The sequence below is a fragment of the Schistocerca piceifrons genome, chromosome X (genome assembly GCF_021461385.2).
Source record: "Schistocerca piceifrons isolate TAMUIC-IGC-003096 chromosome X, iqSchPice1.1, whole genome shotgun sequence".
NCBI classification, from domain to species: domain Eukaryota; kingdom Metazoa; phylum Arthropoda; class Insecta; order Orthoptera; family Acrididae; genus Schistocerca; species Schistocerca piceifrons.
Window position 1 is genome coordinate 370193221 of NC_060149.1, and position 22218 is coordinate 370215438.

General features: G+C 38.8%; 1 protein-coding gene across 1 annotated transcript in view; it reads left to right on the plus strand.

Moving 5' to 3' along the window:
- LOC124721465 (ATP-binding cassette sub-family D member) overlaps nucleotides 1-16889 on the plus strand; it is a 101826-nt gene extending 84937 nt beyond the window's left edge. The window contains exons 8-11 of the mRNA XM_047246455.1: nucleotides 9-239; nucleotides 5016-5141; nucleotides 15752-15902; nucleotides 16573-16889. Of these exons, the coding sequence (XP_047102411.1) occupies nucleotides 9-239; nucleotides 5016-5141; nucleotides 15752-15902; nucleotides 16573-16611 (547 nt within the window). The 3' untranslated portion in view covers nucleotides 16612-16889. The remainder of the gene's footprint in view (nucleotides 1-8; nucleotides 240-5015; nucleotides 5142-15751; nucleotides 15903-16572) is intronic.
- Nucleotides 16890-22218: the final 5329 nt, after the last annotated feature.

Genomic DNA, 22218 nt, shown 5'->3' on the forward strand with positions numbered 1-22218 from the left:
TTTTTCAGACCATATATGTCCATTGGTTCATTGGCTGACCAAGTCATTTACCCCCATACTGAAAAGGACATGAGAGACCGTGGGTTTACTGTGAAACATCTACAAAAATGCTTGGAGCTTGTTCATCTGGACTACATTGTAGAACGAGAAGGTGGCTGGCATGTTGTACTCGACTGGAAAGATGTTCTTTCTGGGGGTGAAAAGCAACGTATGGCAATGGCAAGACTTTTCTATCACAAGTAAGTTTTGACAGAGCTCATATTGGTTATAGGGATTAAGTGGTGACTACTGTATAAAGGGAATGCAGTGCCTGGCCCTTGCACATTTCCTGAACTCCACAGTTGAAGTTTTGTCACTGTCTCCTTCATAGCTGAATTGCACCACATTACTTTCTGTAATTTAACAAGTTCCCCATCTTGCTCTCTTTAATTCAACCAAATTACAGGTGAGATGGAGTGGTTTGCTTATAGAAAAATATGCCGGTGGATCTTTGATGGTCTGTGTCTAATTTACTCCTAAATAAAATGGGGAAAAACTGTAATGCAATGTAAACTTTGAACGGCACTGTACACAATAGGAAAACTTAAGATAGAACAATAATTCTGGATAGTGTCATCAGTCAGATGTTTATGCTCCATTCTTCTGTCATTTCTTCTGTCTAATTCTGCATAGTGCACGATGACAGCTTTTTGCACTGTGGCATCGGAAGACATACTTCCACTATATAAAATCTGTTTATTCCAGATTAGAGAGAGACATGTTTCTTCTTCCAAGGTTAAAAAATGAGTATGTTTACTATATTTTGCACTCATCAATATATGACTTAAAGAACCCAGTTGTAGAGTGTATACCAACCACTTTTACCTCTGCAAATTCTTTTGATGCAATGCAATAGGTTAATTAATGTTGAACCAGTGTAATGATTATGACTAATAATGAAAATACAACCATTCTAGTATCAGGCTATAGTGTGGGGCTTGAAGATGTACAAAGAAAACACGCAAACTGAAAAACAGTCAAAATTCTAATTTTAGAAATGTATCTTACATTTCTTTATGTATTTAAAAATTTTTGTTACAGCATGTGATACAAAATCCAACAGTAACTGACACTGCTTACCATTAACGCACCTGCTGCTCGACTACCAAACCTCTGTGCTTAATAAAATAAGATCCCTCACCCAACTCCCATACTTCTCATTTCCCAGCCCACCCTTCCTGTTTCATCACTGTTGTCATTCCTACTCCTCCTCCTATCTCTTCTGAGGCCATCCCATCACTCAACACTGCTTTTCTCTCAGTGTACTCACTTGCCCTTTCTCACCATAGGCATGTTCCTTGTCCTTCCCCCTCCCTTCCCCAGCTTCTGATCAGCCCATTTATTTGAGGTTGCTTTGCCACACTACCCTCCCTTTCTCAATAGCTTTCAACTCACCACCTCACCTCTTCCAGTCTGTATAGTTCAATAATCCTCTCCCTCCCCCCACAGTTTCCCACTTACTTGACCATTTCATCACTACCTCTCCATAGACCCCTTGCATATCCCCTCCTCCCCTCCCCCCCCCCCTGGTCTCTCTCTCTCTCTCTCTCTCTCTCTCTCTCTCTCTCTCTCTCTCTCTCTCTTCCCCCCTGTCCCTCCCTCCCTCTCCCTCTCCCTTTCCCTCTCCCTCTCCAACCGAGTGAGGTGGCGCAATGGCTAGCACACTGGACTAGCATTCAGAAGGATGATGGTTCAATCCCACATCCAGAGCCATCCTGATTTAGGTTTTCCGTGATTTCCCTAAATTGCTCCAGGCAAATGCCAGGATGATTCCTTTGAAAGGGCATGGCCAACTTCCTTTCCTCTCCTTCCCTAATCCGATGAGTCCAATGATCTCGCTGTCTGGTCTCCTCCCCCAAACAACCCAACCCTCTCTCCCCCCACCTCTTTTTTCTGTAGTTCCGTCCCACACTGAAGAGCCACAACATTATGATCACTTACCACCTCGAAACTCAATGCTGCCTGTTGGCATTATGAACATGTGACACATTAAGGAAACTGTGTAAGTGGAGCAGAGACAAATGGGGAATCATTCTATTGACAATATGAGCTGCTGACTGGGGAAATCCATTTACATAAGTGACATTTCAGCTAGTCAGCTGTTTGTGCACTACTTTTTTGAGCACCTATGCAAAGTGGTTGAAGGATGGTGAAACCCCAAGGAGGCAATAACATATTGGTCATCCATGCCTCATCACAAAACATCCAGGTTGGAGGGTTGCAGGACAGGCAGCAATCTGTGGCAGTGTGCAAGGTGAGCATGCATAATACACACCAAACTGATTTATTTCCTTGCACTTTGTCCGTGAGTAGCTCATGAAGTTTTTCATAATCTGCAGCAGGGCCTGTGTTCACTGTCACCAGATATTAGCCGAATCCCAGCCACTTCACACTCTGTTCACACGATATATGAACTTGTGCTGTCGAGGTGACACCGTGGCTGAGCATCACTGATGCTGTCAGACAAGGAATTGTGCAGGATGAAACCAATTGTGGGAATGGGCTCAATCACTTGGGCCCCTGTGGCAAGCTGAGGAGCATGGACGAGTGAAGTTTGGTCACTCTCTTGTCAGCCAGCTCTCGGAACATTCAGATTTCCTTCTGTTCCTCTCTGACCATGAGGCCCCCAGCTTCTATGAAAGACTTCAGACTTCATTTCTGTATCCCTTAAGGACAAACAATAAACCATACCATGATTCAGTTTTAATCGTAAACTGTGACTTTTCTAATTTCGTACCTTGCAACTATTTCCTATACGCAGGATGGCCATCTGCTCCTGACGTACATCCTATCAGCCAAACCTTTATGCACTTGCACATTAGATTTAATGACAGAGTACAGTTCCGGTGCTGGCGCAAGTGTTTCATAGCACACCATTCAATGCTCTGGAGTAGACAATTCCTGTGTGTTCCCATGTTGAACCAACAACATTGTCAGTTAAGATATATGGGATGGGATCAATAGGAATGGGCTATGGCTCAGGGCTCAGTGGAAATGTGTTACCTGATTGGATGAATCACGTTTCTAGTTACATCACATGTATAGTAGTCATGTCTGGATATGCCATCTTCTCGGTGAACAGCTGCTTCAAACATAAGCTGTGCAGCAGATGGGCCACTGGGGGCAGTATTATACTATGGGAGACATTCACCTGGGCTGCAACCTATGGTAATAATCTAATACACAATGACAGCTTGTAATTTATTGACCTGTTACATATGCCTCTGTCTCATCAAATTTCTTCTTTAATCTTCCATCTGTGATTATCGACTGTGACAAAATGTTATTAAATAATGTACAAACACCAAAGAATTTGCTTTTCATTCTCATCACATTTATCAGCACCAAGTTTATTTTCATTGATCAGCCTTTAATAACTTACGTGCATTGATTAACACAAATCAGTAAGCTACACCAATTAAAGAAATTTTGAAAAGTTCACAAGTGGCAGTGATGAAAACTAGATACTGAATAAAGATTGTTCACTTGTTGACTACCAGGTGTAAACTTACTAATAGTAATTATACGCTTTAATTTTCCAACCACAACTTGGAACTGTACATGCTGAATACTAACAGCAGACTCAATAAAATGAATAACATAGTGCCTGAACTGTTTGAATGCTTCCCACACTGACTATAGCTTGTGCGAGATGTCTATATGCACATGTATTGCAGAAATTATGAATTGGTAAAATGGAATGCTGTTACTTTCATGTATAACCATAAAAGACAGAAAAAAGATACAAAGAAAAAGTAGGCAGTGATGTAAATTTGTTTCGCCAAAAGCTGTACAATTAGGAAATGGCAAACTAATAGGTACTATTTTATGTAAGGGAAGTTTTTATGTGCATGGGGTTTCCTGATGTTCACCAAAAATTTTTGAGGAGGTGAAATTTTCTAATTTGAGTAATTAAAAAACTAATGTGTTATTTAATTAACAGTTTCAATTTTTGGAAACAGAAATACCAGAGCTGCAAAACTAAGGCAGTGAATTTGAGAAAGAATATCTTTTTAGAGTGGAACATTCTGGAAAACAAAATTTTGAATGTAAGTTACTTTTGAAATAAGTGAAATGTTTGAAGCAAGTAGGAGAGTGAGGGCTTTTAAATAAGTTGTGTTAATATAAAAACAAACAATATTTAGCCGTATTGAATTCTGATGTGCCCGTGGTTTGCATGTACTGTAAATTATGAATATTTTTTTTAAATAGAATATTTCCATATGAACAAAATATATTCGTGATGTGAGCTGGCTGTAAATTATATTGTGAATAATAAAATTTACTAAAATACTCCACATATAAGACTTTGACAATTTAGTGTACACATGGTATATGCATTATGTGTATAATGAGAAATAGAGGTGGGAAAACTGTTTATTTATTTAAGGTATTGAATTGTAGCAAGTGGAGTTATCTCACTTTGCAAAATCTCAAGCTCTGGATTACATGAACATTATTATGGACCATGTGCATCCCTTCATATTTGATGTCTCCTCCATCAGTGATGATATCTTCCAGTAAGATTATTGTCAATGTCATAAGGCCAGAATCATGCTCTAATGATTTGAGGAACCAGATAGCAGACTCACATTGACATCATGACGACGAAATTTTCCTGATCTGAACACAATATAACACTGCTGGAACACTATCAGGCACCAGGTCTGCACCTAACAACCACCAGTCCATAATTTGTGACCTTTGTGTAGAATCTGGTACCACATACCTCTGGAAATCCACTAGTGACTTGCCAAATCCACACCATGCAGAGTCACTGCTGTATTGTGTTACAAACATACACACACATGCTCTTAAGCAGGTGATCTTAATTTTCTGGCTCATCAGTATATACTGTTTCTTATCTGCTTAAAAATGCATTTTTTTTAATATTCTTATCGTAAGTGAAATTTTTTATTTTTCACTTTCAGTTTACAGTATCCAATAATTGTGTTTTACGTTGTCCTTTCTTTCAGACCTAAATTTGCCCTATTAGATGAATGCACAAGTGCTGTGAGTATTGATGTTGAAAGTGATATATATCAAGCTGTAAAAGATGCAGGAATTACATTGCTGACTATTACGCACAGGCCATCTTTGTGGTAAGTTCTGGACATACTTGTAAACACAGAAGTAGTGTACTTTTTCTTTTTTAAAACAGTCATGTTACATACATTACCTGTCTAATACAAGCAGCTAACAAAGCACTATTTCCAGCTTGTAGCTATCATTGTAGTTACAGCACAGCACTTAAGCAACTCCGTGTGAGCTGTCACTATGTAGTAAACAATTGAGTACATATTCAAACATTTTCATTTGTTGTAAATTACCATTTTTTCTTATTAAATATTAAATTTAGAAACCATAATAATGGAAATATGAAAAAAGCCAGTTATGTAATGGTGTCTCTTGATGACCCAAAAGTTTGGTGAAGACTGAATATGGGAACATCAACCACCTCAAATTTACACACAAGTCTTATGCATCAATAGTAAATACCATCTGAAACAGTGACTGAACAACCTCTAAATAAAAAGTAAGAAAAAAATCAAACAATGGAAAATCCAGGATGGAATAATGACAATATTATGAAAAGGATAGATTGCTACTCACCATATAGCGGAGATGTTGAGTCACAGATAGGTACAACAAAAAGATGGTCAAACAAATAAGCTTTCGGTCCAGAAGGCCTTCATCCAAATTAGACAAAACACACACACACACACACACACACACACACACACACACACACACACACACACACACGCCAACACAACTCACACATGTATGACCACAGTCTCTGGCTGCCAACGCCAGATTTGTGTTGTTTGCATATCTGAGGTGGTTGATGCTCCCATATCCAGGTCTGGCCTTGGTGTCCAAGCTGTGGTTGTGTGTGTGTGTGTGTGTGTGTGTGTGTGTGTGTGTGTGTGTGTGTGTGTGTGTGTGTGTGTGTGTGTGTGTGTGTCATTCAGATGAAGGCTTTCTGACCAAAAGCTTATTTGTTTGACCATCATTTTGTTGTGCCTATCTCTGCCTCAACATCTCCGTTATATGGTGAGTAACAGTGACAGGGTTTTCCCTAAAATCTGAATGAGTAGTATGGTTCTTCCATATATAATAGTTTCCCTGATTATTTAATGCAGTTGTGTTTCCTTGACCCTCAAAAATGGTTTAAAATCAAAACACAAATTTCTTTGTAATACAACTGTGGTGTAGAACTCTACTATCTTGAAAATACTCTGTGACTTTTCTGGTCCACATTGATGTTGCTCAAAGACAAGTTGTCTTATTTTGGTCAGACTGCAAGAGCTGCTTCAATGTTGTCATCAGTTCTGTTTGACAGGCTCATCGGAAAAAAAAGAGTTGATATGACACTATTAAAATTTATATAAAATATGTTTTTTTTTAGTTGAATAAACTTGGAAAGATCTGTGCAAAGTGACAAGCATGGACAGAAAGTGTAAAAAAAAACTAGGCTGGACTGAACAGATAAGTCTCATGGCTATTTTTACTGCATGTTCAAGCCTAAGTCACTCTACGAAGTCTGTTCAAAAAATTCCAGAACATTCATAATTTTGTGCCAATGGTGTGTTGGAGAAAAATATGGTTGACATCCCTGCACCCACTGGTGTTTAATGTGTAACTGTCAGAAGTTTCATTGTTGTATAACTGTTAGTTATTGATCAATGATGTATTGAGTAGAACATTGTGTCGCACAGTTAGCAAATTTTGAGATGGCAGAGTTAGAGGAGCAATGCTTCTGCATTAAATTTTGTGTGAAACTTAAGAAAATGTTTACAGTGGCACACCAATGATGCAGGAAGCCTATTGTGATGAGTGCTTAAGCTGTCCTTGGTGTTATGAATGGTGCACACAGTTTAAAAATGGACGGACAGAAGTTAAAAGATGACCCTTGTTCAGGACACCCTTAAACATCTACCGACAACACTCATGTCAGGAAAATCAATGAAATTGTGCATGCCAATCGAAGACTGACCATCCAAGAGATTGCAGAAGAATGTAACATTTCAGTTGGATGAATTCCTAACACAAGATCTTGGAATGCATCGTGTTGCCACAAGTCTGTCCCATGGATCATGAGTCAAGTTCAGAAAGACTTTCACCTCACAGTCTGTGAAGAGCTTTTGGATCGCACAAGTGAGAACAAAATGTTCCTTAAGAGAATCATAACTGGTGATGAGATGTGGGTCTACAGTTATGATGTTGAGACCAAGGTTCAGTCTTCACAATGGGTGGGGAAAGGTTTTCCAAGACAAAAAAAAAAAGTTTTCATGGCTCTTACATCATGATAACACACCCGCACATTCGTCCCTGATGGTGCATGACTACTGCACAAAAACTGGAATCATTGTGCTGCCTCATCCGCCATACTCTCCAGACCTGGCCCCTGCAGACTGTTTTTTATTTTCAAAGTTGAATACCCCATTGAAAAAATGAAGATTTGCAATGAAAGATGAGACAAAAGAAAATTCGCGGACAGTGCTTCACGCAATCCAGCAAGAGGCTTACCTAGAGTGGTTCCAGAAGTGGAAACGGTGTTCGGAGTGGTGTACCAATTATGGAGGAGAGTATTTTGAAGGAAACCATGCACAATAACTAAAAGTAAGCATAGAAAAAAATATGTGGACAAAATTGCGGAATTTTTTTGAATAGGCCTCATATCAGGTATCACTTCAGTGATGCCGCCATCACTAAAGACTTCATTGTAACTTGCATCGCCAATTGGGGTGGGGGATGCAAGAATTTTACAAGTCTGTTGTGTGTGTGTGTGTGTGTGTGTGTGTGTGTGTGTGTGTGTGTGTGTGTGTGTGTGTGTTTACATTGAATTTGGAGTCATTTGCCTGTTTTGAAAGGGATCAGTATCTTATTACTGAAATAAACACTTACCATAATCATATATGAATGTGTTAAGTAAATTCACTAACTACAGAGAAAATGTCCAGTATGGAAGCAGAGAAAAAAATATTAAATGAAGCTTTGATTCAATATCACATCAAGACATTCTAAAGAAAATAATTCATATTCATTATTGATTCAGATTCGAACTGGATAGAAAAATTTGTGTCAGGTCTCGTGCAGCACATTATCCTGGATAGAGAGCTGTGTAAAGACAAGTAATATTTGGAATGGCCCAGGGGAGTGTAATAGAATCAATGCTGTTCATGGACAGTCTTGAGGTTCTCACAGATAATGCAATTATCTATAAGCAAATTGTATTCAGTAAACATTGCAATAATACCCAGTCAGATCTCAACAAAATATAAGCCCAGGGCAGGAACATTTCATGAAACATATCCTATGACTACCAAATTAATGAATGATTTAATTAGATAGTTAAAAAATCTATTCACCAAGCAGCGGCGGAACACACACATAAAAGACGGTTGTAATTGGCAAGCTTTCGGAGCCAGTGGCTCCTTCAAGCAGAAGGGTTGAAGGGGAAGACCTCTCCAATCCTTTTCCTTCACCCCTCTTCCTTCCCCTTCAACCCTTCTGCCTGAAGGAGCCACTGGCTTCGAAAGCTTGCCAATTACGACTGTATTTTATGTTTGTGTTCTGCTGCCACTTGTTGAGTAGATTTTTTATCTATCAAATTAAATAATTTTGTCAATAATTGATTGTTTTCATTATTAAATTAATGAATGAGTCAATGTCATGTTGTACACATATTTTGGAGTAACAATATGTAGAGATATAGAAGTGGAAAGATGAGTTGTAAGCAAAGCAAGTGCAGGATATGATTCATTGGTAGGATACTGGAAAATTGCAATTGGTCTACAAAAAGAGTTTGTATACAAACCACTTGTACAACCCCTACTGGAATACTGCTTAAGTGTACGAAATCTATATCATGTGGAACTTACAGGAGACATCAGATGTATAGAGACATAGCAATGCATATGGTCAAAAGCTTGTTTGTCTGCAAGAAAGTGTAACAGAAATGTTGGGAAATCATCACTTGGACAAACTTGAAAAAATATTACACCTTGTGACAATCTGCCTAGTAAACTTAGAGAAACATTGTTCATGGCATAATCTTTTAATATTATTCAGCCCCCATGTACCTTTCTCATGGAAATTATGCAAATAAAATTAATCAAATAACAGCTTTCACTTTGGTTCAGTCTTTCTATTTTTACAGAACTTTTTGTATCTCACCAGTGCTTTTGGTCTTCTGAGCCACTGTCACCCTACGTTGCAAGTACTCACAAAGTTTTTTTCCTTGCTGTTGTGTGAGACATCAAAATTCAAATTGTTCTTACTGGTAAATTTCTGATTGTGTGCCTTATCAGCAGTCTTATGCTCTTCCCCCCAAAAATATGATGGGACATCTTTAGAGTTGACTACTTCTTTGCACTGTTTCATGCAACTGATGAATAAATCTGATTGCAACAACCAACCAACTCACCCACCATCAACCCAATTATCCATATTTATTCTTATTTTAGCTTCTTCAAGACAACTCATCTTTCATTGTTAAAGCTGTTTGTGCCAGACTGATTTCCGTAAAAGTTAGGGTACCAAGATGGAATCATTGGCTTCAAATATAATGTTTAAAATATTACCACACAGTTTCATTTTAATTGACAACTGGTGCCCATGCTGTACCTATACTACAATCAGACAAACTGCTGTACTAACATTTCAAAGACCATTCTCTAGCTGACAGATGTCCACTATGTTGTCATGTCAGATTTTTTAAAGATAGATTTATGAACATTTCTGTAGTTACATTAAATTTTGTGACACTGAGTGTCAGTGGCATGCATATCTATGTTAATGATATACATTAAATTTTGTGACACTGAGGGTTAGTGGCATGTATATCTTTGTTGGTGATAAATGATGAGAGAAACCTTCAAAACTGTGTACAACTAAATTAATTTGTCATGCACTGATTTTACAATCAACACCTTAAAGCTGAAGCAATCCAGAGGTGTATGACAACTTCTGTGCGGGGTAGGGTTGTGGCGGTGTGCCGGGGCGAGGGAGCAGGGCACTGGTAGCTTAGATAATCAGCATCAAAAGTCAAAACATTTTATTAACACTCATGGGCTCATAGTGTCTTAGTGGAGGCAGCAACCATGCCCCGTCACGCCACGTAGCGAGCTGACAGCTACTGAGCCATGACGTTGGCACCCAGGAATGTTGTCTCCAGAAGCTCACACAGTGATGTGCATCACAGTTAGTGGGACACTGCCACTTGCTGGTGGAGCCAGCAGCACTGAAGTCTGCTAGGTTGTGTGCAGGGGAAGCCAGCGCATCCACCTAGTAGTGGATCCCACCCCTGCAAGTGGCACATGTGGTGCCTAGTCGCCTCCACCAGCATGGAAGGGTGAATGGCTGTACTGCCCTGGTCTTGGTTTGCTGCCCTCCAAGGCAGGAGTCAACCTGCCAATGGAGGAGAATCAAGTCCAAGAAAAAGATTTGACACCAGCAGAAGGGGTAGTGCTGAAGGTCCAAACTTGTAGCAGGGGTGTACTGTCCCATATTGCCCAGTCACCTGGCATGGTCCTGTCTTCCCCACAGACACTGCTGGACTACTCTCCCCTCAGCTAAAATTAATGTAAAATTAATGGGTATTTATCCTGGTTTGTGACTCACTTGTCGCAATGCACTGTTTTGAGTCATGCTCAGAACAACAAACCCGAGGCCTGGTGGTGTGGGGACAGCTTCGCTCATCCTGCAAGAGCTCCATTTGACCGCTGCATTGCATTATTGTGGTGCCTTGTCTAGTCCACCTGCATCTGTCAGGCTGACATTTTAGTGCTCACTTGTGGCCTTCAACTGCTTGTTTCTGCAGTAATGAGCAAAAAATAGTGGTGGTGCTACGTTGCCTACCGTCTCTGGAATACCCCCAAGTCTCTACGCCTAACCTGTCTGCAACAGAAGTCGGTATACATGGACACAATGTACAATATTTATAATTTTTTCTTCTTAAGTGCTACACAGCATGAATTCCACAAGATTCAGAGGCTACGATTTGCCCTGCTATGTTTAGTTCATTAGATCCTTACTTGTAATTACAAGAGAAATGTCATTTTTATACTAATTAACAGTTCATCAGTTCTCACAAGGATATACAACTAGTATCTCTTGACAGTTCTCCATATACTGCTTCACATCATCTGCTTCGAAGGTCCTTATGATTTCTTAAATACTACAAAGTACATTTTTTGACATTACTTGCATTGTAATGTCCACACATACAACAGTTAACTTCTCCATTTTCAACTTACAAACTAAGAATGATACAGCAGATCTCTTTCTCTCTCCCTAAATTATCCTGGACAAATCTCCTTTAACAGTACATGGTCTGGTTCCATTAAACTCTTATACTCTGAATCTTCTTTTCTAGCTGGTGGTTTTTCAACTCATTGTTTAGGAACATCACCCAAGACTGTGTCATTGTGACAAATTCCATTTATGTTTTACTAGAAAACATATTCCCAAACCTATCCTTGTACATGAATCACATATAATACTACCATTCACACTACATTCAGCAGGTAGGGTCATTTAGCTCTCTCACTGTAGTGCTAATCGCAGACTGAATTCTTCCTGAAATGCTTGGCTTTCTGGTACCCCTGCTCACCCAAATCAACTTCCTGGTGCCTTGTGGCACGATATCATATGAATTAAGCCTTGGTGATTTTGTTAGCAGTTTAACCAGCTTGCCCCTTAAGGTGGTCAACCTTGTGACAGTTTCCCATAGCTGGACTTTAGTCTCTCTAAGATTCCCCCTGTGTCACCAAAGATTAAATTATGGCATGATATCCAGGCAGAAAGTTTACTCTGAGGCATGCCTTGTGCCCTTCACCTACAATACACTTCTCAGAATGCATGTTGGTTGTCAACAGCTTGCAGTGCACGTCAGCTATTCCTGTTACATTCTGAACCTCTGATGTACTCTCCTCAACAATCTGCCTTGTTGGTTCGATTACTCACTTTACAAATCTCCTCTTCCTTTTCCTACACTTACCCTACTTTTGAGGGAATGTACGTGTCTGTTTGAATTTTCTCATTATGAGGGTATTGAAGGTTGATCTGTTCTAATTGTTAATAACAATTCAAAAGCCGAGACTGCATAAAATATTTCTTTATTTAAGACAGCTGGTTTCAACAGTCTTCGCTGTCATCTTCAGATCTCAAACATTTTTTGTAATAAAATATGTTTATTTTACACTGAACCTCATGCACAAGGTGTCAAGTGATAACACTCAGCACATTAGCACATTGTAAACACGTGTCATCACTAAAATATTTAAAAATACACAGCACCATGTTAAAAAAGCCATGTCCATATACATATTGCTCACAGATGCTGGTTACAGGATACAAATACAGTACACAATATCATATTTGTATCATGTAACAAGCATCTGTTAGCAATATGTATATGGACATGGCTTTTTGACAAGGTGCTGTGTATTTTTAAATATTTTAGTGATGACAAATGTTTATAATGTACTGAGTTTTATCCACTTGACATCTTGTACATGAGGTTCTTTGCAAAATGAACCTGTTTTACTATAAAAAATGTTTAAGGCCTGAAGATGACAGCTAAGCCTGTTGAAACTGGTTGTCTTGAATAAAGGAAAAATACTTTATGCAGTCTTGGCTTTTGAATGGTTTTTAACAATATGTGTAAGCACTGTTTTTCCACATCTGCAACACAGCTAGTAACGTCAGCAGCTTCTTGTGCAATCCATGTAATATCTACAGTAACATCATTGCATGCAGCTCCACTCCGCATGAAACAGAAATCAGTGCCACAGGTATTTCTCTGTTCAATTCGCCCAGGCTCCATAGCATCTAACCAGTGCCCATTATTACCTAGTGGGGTGGATACTACTGCACTTAAATCGCCCATCTTGCTATCCACACTCTTATTTGGATTGGTATGGGCCACACTCACTCCACAGTTCCACTTGATATCGGAGCTGATACTTCTACACTACTCCTCAACATTAGTCTTCCACATCTTGCATAAGCTCTCAGTGATTTGCTCAGCACTAGTACTCTCTTCATTAATTATCTTAATTTTCCCACTCAAAAGATTGTTCTGCCAATCATAAAGTTTCATCCTGCTGTTGAGAGGGTTGACAGGCTTGACTACATCAACGATAATTGGACATCTTGCAGGAACAGGTAAACTAGATACAAGCCTGTTCCTCACCTTTTAACTTTCTCTTTCCCTTCTCTCCATCCTCTCCAAAATCTTCCCTATTCCTCACATCCTGAGGCCCGTTCAAACCCACCAGTCACTGCGTCTTCTCTGCACCCCTCTACATACTCCAGAGAACTGCTAAATGCTATTTCCTCTCTCTAGCCCGAAGTGTTTCCAATCTCTTAGACAACTTTGCATGCTACATTTTCACCTTATCTATTTCGGCTGCACAATTTTTAACACCACCTCCGTGGTAGCCCCATTCCCAGTGGTACTGACCATGGCATTCTTTATCAATCACAGAAACACAAATGACAAAATCACATAAGCATATTACTACTCCAACACTCCTCATATTTTACATGCTTTATCAACACACATTTCCACACTTCTCAGACTCTGCCACCATGAAAACTCTATGTAATAAATACAGCACAGCAAAACAAAATCAAATCATGAGGAGGATACTTAATTGTAACAAAATCATAATACTTCATACTGCACCTTAAACATGTGTAACAATTCAGGATGGGAAGAATAGTTAACACCTTACATACTCCTAGACAATGAGCCATGCCCCTTGCTCATGATGCCACTTATTGTAAAATTAATACGCTTATTTACACACCCACAGAACATTGGGCTTACCTATATGATTACACACTTGGCACATGAACCATTGAATCACCATGGTTCTCATGGTAAACAAACAAACAAAACAGCTTCACTCACTCCCATGTGTTGATGAAACTGTAATCCTGCCACAGTTGAGTCTTCTTTTTTATCCACAGATGGTGGTTGTAGACACTGTCTATCCCTCTTCTGTCACCGATTGAGGTTGGTGTGTGATGAAAGGCCCACTGAAGGCATTAACTGAAGCGGTCCAGGTGTGCAGGACCACTTCTGTACAGAGTAGGATCATGGCGGTATGCCAGGGTGAGGGAGCAGACTACTGGTAGCTCAGTAAAACAACATCAAAACATTTCAATAACACTCATGTGACCATGCTCCTAGCATCTTGGTGGAGGCAATGGCCATGCCCCTTCACAGCACATAGAAAGGATGGTGTGTGGTGGCAGCAAGCCCACAGCTGCAGAAACTTCCACAGCAGCATGCACCCCACTTAGGGGCACTGCCACTTGCGGATGGAGCCAGTGGTGCTGAACATTGTCGGGTTGCTGGCAGGGAAAGCCAGCCACCCGTGGTGGATCTTGCCCCTGTGAGTGATAGTGAGTGGTGCCTAGGCAACATGGAACGGTATATGGCTATGCTGTCCTGGTCTGATTCTACTGCCCTCCAGGGCAGGAGTCTGGCTGGTGCTGGAGTGGGCCAGGAGGCAACCCACCAGTGGAGAAGTACCAGGCCCAAGAAGGAAGACTTGGCACTAGCAGAAGGTGTGTTGGAGGTGGTCTGAATTTGTAGCAGCTGTGTGTTGTCTCATATTGCCCAGTCATCTGGTGTGGCCCTCTCATTCCCATAGGCACTGATGGCCTGCCCTCCCCTCCACTAAAATTAATGGTTATTTACAATGGTTCATAGTCCACTTGTTTTGCCAACGTGTTTTTTCCAGTCATGCTCAGGACAACAAATATGAAGCCTGGTGGTGTTATAAACAGACTCATTGCTGCAACCAGCATGCTGACACTTTTGCACTCACCAGCTGCCTTCAGTTGCTGTGGCTGGTCTGCTAGTTTTTACAGTAATGCCCAAAAAATAGTGGTGGTGCTACAAAACTGTTCCTCCTACTTCCATAAGGGAATTAAGCAATGCTTTGCCTTGTGCATGAATATAGTGACACCTCAATACAGTTTTTCCGTAATTGTTGCAAATTGTTCTCTAAGAAGTTGGCTTTTCTATCGTTTTAGTGACTACTCAGTTAACCACCAACTTGTTCAACAAGATGTAAACTTGAGTGCAATCAGTAAATAAACTTTTGGTCTCTGCTGTGAGGGAGCAGTGGTCAGATGGGATAATGGTTTCTTGGGCCAGGCCACCACACAGTAAAATGATAAATAATGTTACAAAAATGTTACCTCAATTTGCAGTCATCAGATCTTTAAATGTAATAAGACCTAGTAACTTTGCCATCATTGGTGCCAGCAATGACACAGTTGAGACATTTATTTACTTAAAAATGTTGAAGTTACATAGACACATCAAAACTTGCTGCATTCAGGTTTTTTTTATTATTATTATTATTATTATTAGTATTATTTTTTATTTTACAGAATTGCTTCTGCCATCCATTTATGCATCAGTTTCTTCCTACACACTGTGACCAAAGTAAGGATGGCAGAAACAGCCAACATGTGGCCCATTTTACACCTGTCTTCTCAGAGCTTTTTCCTATTGAATCACTTATGGCATCACTGCACAGTTCACTAAATTTACTTCACATTTCATTTTGCTAGCTCTCTTTGTCAGTAGTATCCTTGTTGCTACATTATGCAATAAAATTATCTGTCTGCAGCAACCACATCATTCCTTTTTTAAATATTTTTTGCATTTTCATTTCAGGAAGTTCCACACGCATTTGCTGCAGTTTGATGGAGAAGGTGGATGGAAATTAGAATCATTAGATTCCAATGTACGGCTTACTCTTAAGGAAGAGAAACAAAAGCTTGAAGCTCAACTTGCTGGTGTACCTGATGCTCAAAGGAGGTTAAAGGTTAGTCTCATAAACAGTATTCTAATATGAAAATTATGTTGATAAATTGAAATGCATTCAGTTGCTTGAAAGTTTGGGTTTTCTTTATTTGTGTTTAGTGATAAAATGTCTGCAAATATTGAGTATTACAAAAGTTGGTTTACTAGAAATGGTTATAAGAAAGAATGATAACTACTGAGGTCATATTTGAATTCATGCTGCCATCAGTCACCAGTATTAATCATAAACCTGCAGCAATATAAAACATGGCAGTGTAATGAAAACAACTGGACTACCTGGAGCATTCCAATTGCTCAGAATAGTTGGGTACTCTGTTAGGCGTGTCTCATGGTGTGGTCAAATTTTATTTTTTGATTGTGACTTTGTGGTTGAGTATCTGATTACATATCTAACAATTTGGGGTTTGTTCTCAGTTCTAAAGATTTTTCTGTCTCATATTTCACTTCTGGCAGTGTGAAACAGTCATAACTGAGCTGGCTATTATGACTTCTAGTTTGTCTCTTGCAAAATGTGTTCAGTGTATTGATATGAAAACCATAAAGTAACAATTTACCCTACTTTTTACATCATTTTTTGAGAACCATGACAAAAAATATAATTATTCCTTTATGATATTCGCACCAGTTTGTTTTTTATGGTTTTGTTTACCTTACTTTTTTTTACTTCCCAGGAACTATGTGAAGTGCTTGGAGAGAGTATGGAGTCATAAATCAGCTTCAGAAGCTGATAGAAGCAGACATGTGATATATGAGACTTCTGTTAAATTTTAGAATGTCTTAAGGAATACAATTAATGAACGTGCCAAATTTTGGATCACCCATGTTGAAAAGTTTGCGTGTCAATGGGATGAGTGGGTACACATCTTCTTTGAGTTTGAAATGTGATAAAGAAACTGTATTAATACATGCAAGAGTTCCTTGTTTATATATTTGTTCAGGTTTTTGTACTGTTACGCAAAAAATAAAAAAAAAAATTTGTTACAGAGTATTCTTACTATAAGTACACCATTCTTCTTTAGGATTAACTACTGCAAATGTAAATCAAAGAGACCTCACAAATGTTCAGAAGTATAGCATAATTACAGTTTATATTACAGACTGAGGCCTAAATGAAAATATATGTTTGTTAATGAAGAGCATTCAGTAAAGAGGAAACAAGTTGCCTGATGAGGCATTATCCAAAGCAGGCATTACCTTAGCATACAGTAAGATGTAGGAACCACAATCTGCAGGAGATGCTAATCACCAGTATGACGTGTGGTAAACACCACTTCCCTCTCCCCCACACTTTTTTGCAACTACACAGACCCCAGAAAAAAATGTGATAGGCTTTCATTGAGACTAGTGATTCATGATCATCCACACTACACCACAAGTCCAATTGGTCCTAGTTCTGTGATATTTAGTGACAGTTGAAATTTATGGCAGGTTGAACCCATATTTGCTGCTTATTGTGAGCAGTCATCTTGATCATTAGGTTATTTATCTGAGCTGTCTGTGATATGTACTGGAGTAAAATAAATGGATTGATTAATGGAAAATAAGGTAACCCTCACTTTGGGCACCAAAATGTAATAAAATAAATCAGAAATGATAAGTATGTGGAAACATTTATGTACATTATCGTCATCACTCACAGAACAATACAAATATAATCTCAAGGCTAATTTGACTGTGCATGATTCAGTAACTGCGCAAGTGGGGTAGGGAGGTTGTTGTGAGTAAGATGAACCGAAGACTGCGTTTTGTTAGCAGGTCATGTAGAAGATGCAACAAATCCACTAAAGAGATTGCCTACACTATGCTTGTCTGCCCTCTGCTAGAGTGGTGTTGTGCGTAAGGAATCCGTAGCAGACAGGATTGATGGAGGACATCTAAAATGTTCAGTGAAGGGCAGCTCATTTTGTACTTTCGTGAAATAGGGAGAGTGTCATGGATATAATACATGGGTTGGGGTGGCATTCATTAAAACAAAGGTATTTTTGTTGTGATGAGATCTTTTCATAAAATTTTGGTCACCAACTTTCTCCTCTGAATGTGAAAATACTCTGTTGATGCACACCTACATAGGGAGAAATGATCATCACAATAAAATGAGAAATCAGTGTTCGCACGAAAAAATTAGTTGTTCATTTTTTTTCTGGGCGGTTTTCAAGAGTGGAACAGTATTAAAATAATGTGAAAATGGTTTGATCAACCCTCTGCTAGGTACTTAAGTATGTACTGCAGAGTAATCATGTAGATGAATCAAGCCCTACAATTGTTGGCCATTAGTTAGTAACCTCAGCTTTGAAGCAGAGGAAGTGTAATTGCCTGGAATAAATTAAGATTTTACATTTAAAGTGTACTTATCAATGAAACAGCTCACCTCCACCACACAGTTGCTCAGATCAAAGCATGCACTTTCAGTAGTATTGAAGAAAAGATTATTTTTTGTTCCAGTAAATCCGTAGTGAGGAGATCGTCCCAAGATGTAGGACATGTCAGAAAAACGATACACTATAAATATTTAGAAAGAAAAATAAATATGCTAATGTACCTTCCACAGATCACAAGTGAAGTAGTCCTAATGGATGTGGAGGAAGTCAGAAAATCTTTAACATATTTTCATTTGAAAGGTAATAAATAACCTGTCAGAAAACATGCAAATGTGCAGTGCACTAAGTTGCATATGATCGTTCTTACAATGGAGTTAGCACAAGTTGCAATTGCAGTTGAGTTGGGGTTTGTATGAATATGTTTGAGGCACTAATTACAATAGCTTATAAAACACATGCCATCACCAATTACACTATAAGCTAATGAAGATACAATATTCTGCTCACAGTGGACCATATCTAACATGATATCATGACTTTAATAACTGTAGTCATCGTAAACAGTGTTCCTCTAGCTAATGTAGTTATTTGCAGTGTATGATTTGATCAACACACACCATGCTGTACCAAAGGTCAACTGCTGAACCTGACAGTAACGAAGAGTTTTTATAAAATGATGGAAGCCAGTCGTCTGCTTATCTGCCAAGCTGACTGAAGAAGTGGGTTTTATGAATGTGTTTGAGGTGCTGATTACAAAAATTTATAAAATACATGCCATCACCAATTACACAATGGCAAAGGAGATAATTGCATTCCAGGATTATGAGAAAACTAAAAGGTGAATAAAGGTTTCTTGAAATAATTGTAACCAGTCACCTTTTGTTTTGTTCTTCAATTTATATTATACCATTACTGATTTTGAACTGCCTAGCAATTCATCATCGGATGGTACATATTTATTGATTGTCTGCAGCAGTGTGGGAGTCGTGTAGCTGCAGCAAGGTGTATAAACAAAACATGTAAGCGCTGAGTGAGGCAAGAATTATTCACATTATAAGATTGATTTTGTTGCATTACTTACAGTTAATAATATCCATTGGGTGGTTGTTGGTGTACATAGTGTTCTGGAAAACACAATGAATGTTTTCCAGTGATGTTAATTTTACTGCACTTCACACACTTAGCCACAGGTAACATGTTCCACATGCTTTACAAAACTTGAATAAACCAAGGAGTGCAGCTAAAGTTATATCAAAGAGTCTATGTTAAGGCAGAGCTAAGTATATATCTATTTCAGTACTGCAAAAATAATATACAGTTATATGGCAAAATTGACATGTGCTATTTATAAAAATGTATTAAACAATGTGTTTGGAAAATATTACATCTGCCAATTTTAGCACTGAGATTTCGTTTAAGATTTCATTTATCTTTTGTATAACTAACATTGATCAGCACGTGTGAAATAAACAATGAACATTACAGCATTACTTTATATATATATGTGTGTGTGTGTGTACCGGGGGAGGGGGGGAGAGAGGGAGGGAGAGAGGGAGGAGAGAGAGAGAGAGAGAGAGAGAGAGAGAGAGAGAGAGTAGAGTAGGTGTGTCAATGTGGAAAACCAACCAGGGAGGGAGGGAGGGGGGCAGTCACAGCTACTCAGCACTTGCGCGCACGCTCTCCCTCCTTTCCAATTTACTCGTGCCCCCCCCCCCCCCCCCCCACACACACACACTATTAAAGAATAAGTAAAAAGTAATGCTGTAATGTTTATTGTTTATTTCTTAAGTGTTGATCAGTGTTGGTTAAACAAAAGATAAATGAAATCTCAAACGAAATTTCAGTGCTAAAATTGTAGATGTAACATCTTCCAAACTCATTGTTTAATACGCTTTATAAATAGCACATATCAATTTTGCCCTATAACTACACCTTATCTTTGCAATAATGAAACAGATACATACTTAGTGTCAACAGTGTGTATTGCAAGAACTAAACAAAGAGACACTCTCCCTTAACACAGACTCTTTGACATAACTTTAGCTGTACTCCTTGGTTGATTTAAGTTTTGTAAAGCATGTGGAATGTATTACCTGTGGCTAAGTGTGTGAAGTGCAGTAAAATTAACGTCACTGGAAAATATTCATTATGTTTTCCAGAATACTATGTGCACCAACAACCAACCAACAGATACTATTAACTGTAAGTAACACAGAAAAATTGATCTCATAATGTGAATAATTCTCACCGTAGTCAGTGTTTACATGTTTTGTTTACACATCTTGCCACCGTTGCACCACTCCCACACTGCTGCAGAAGAACAAAACAAAAGGCTACTGGTTGCAGTTATTTCAGGAAACACTTATTCATCAGAGTCGCAGTTATCCTCGTCCATACTGAATAAAAGTTTTAGAAGATTAATCTTCAATGCAGTATAGAAGCAATATTGTATGGTGCAAGACGTACATCATCCATGATATTTATGTTATGTAGGGAAAGGAGAGGAAGGCCAGCACTCAAAACTTCATGTGATTGATGGTTATGTAGCTGAAAAATTCAGGTTGGTGAGAACTGTCAAATATTGTGTGCATGTTTGTAATGTACATGTAAAACTCTTATATGCAAACCAAAACTTTGTTGCAGGGTTGTGATCACTACTTGCACTAACTCTCTTGTTAGGCTATCGCAACCATACATCATCAAATAGAAAAATCATTCTACAACAGTTATTTACAATGCTCACACATTACTGCACTGCATTTGTTCTGAAGTCAAATCATAGTAGGACTAGCATTACTTCGTATTATTAGTAACATACACACATCATATGATTCTACTAAGAAATTCAGCAATGAAGTAGGAGTTGACCACCAATAAATCATATAGGCTCCTCTTAAACTGAACTTTATTATTAGACAAATTTTTTTATGGCTGCTGGTAAGTTATTGAAAATGTGTGTTCCTGAGTAATGGACATCTTTCTGGACCCAAGTAAGTGACTTTGAATCTTTGTGAAGACTATTCTTATTTCTAGTATTGGTTACATGACCTGAGATGTTGGTTTGAAAAAGAGATGTATTTTGAACCACAAATTTCATTAAGGAATAAATATATTTGGAAGCAATAGCCAGTATTCCTTGTTCTCTAAACATACCTCTGCTGGCATTTCTTCATTTCACACAGCAAATAATTCTTATTACACATTTTTGGAACTGGAGAACTTTAGCTGGGCTTGATGAATTACACCAAATATGATTCTGTATGACATTATGGAATGAAAGGAAGCATATTATGCTAACTTTTTTTTAATTTTTATCTCACCTGTATCTGACAACATTCACACTCCAAATCGAGATTTCTTTGTGCGCTTCAGGAGTTCTGTTGTATGCCCCTTCCAGTTGAATTTATTATCAAGCTGTAATCCCAAGATTTTAACACTGTCAACTTCTAACTGTGTTGGTTGGTTGGTTGTTTGAGGTTAAAGGGACCAAACAGCAAGGTCATCAGTCCCTTGTTTCAAATAGACTCCATTCTGGCAACGGGACATCTCAGAAAAGTCAGAACAATAAAATGGAAAAAGGGAAAAACGTAAAAGGGCAGTCACGTTGTCATTAGTAAAAACAAATGAGGGAAGTCGGCAAGAGAACGAACCCAACACTATGCTGAAGCAGCATAGGCAAGACCACCTGTGACTTAAAAGGTACAACTGCTATAATGCAGAAAGTACGTATGGGAATAGAAAGACTAACCAAGCCTTAAAAAGAAGGGGTAAAAACAGAGTAAAAGGGGAAGAAAAGAGGATTCCGGTCAGGGAGGTGAATCGGGAATCTCTGAACACTGCCTACAGTGGGAGACACCCAAACACTCACCGCCCTGCCCAAACACTAGAGAGAGATTAAAAACTTTAAAACTGAGAATAAAAACCACTCTCCCGGAGGAAACCGAGAACCAGAGAGACCATCCGGGAATCGTCAGCCAATATCAAAGGTAAAGTGTGGGG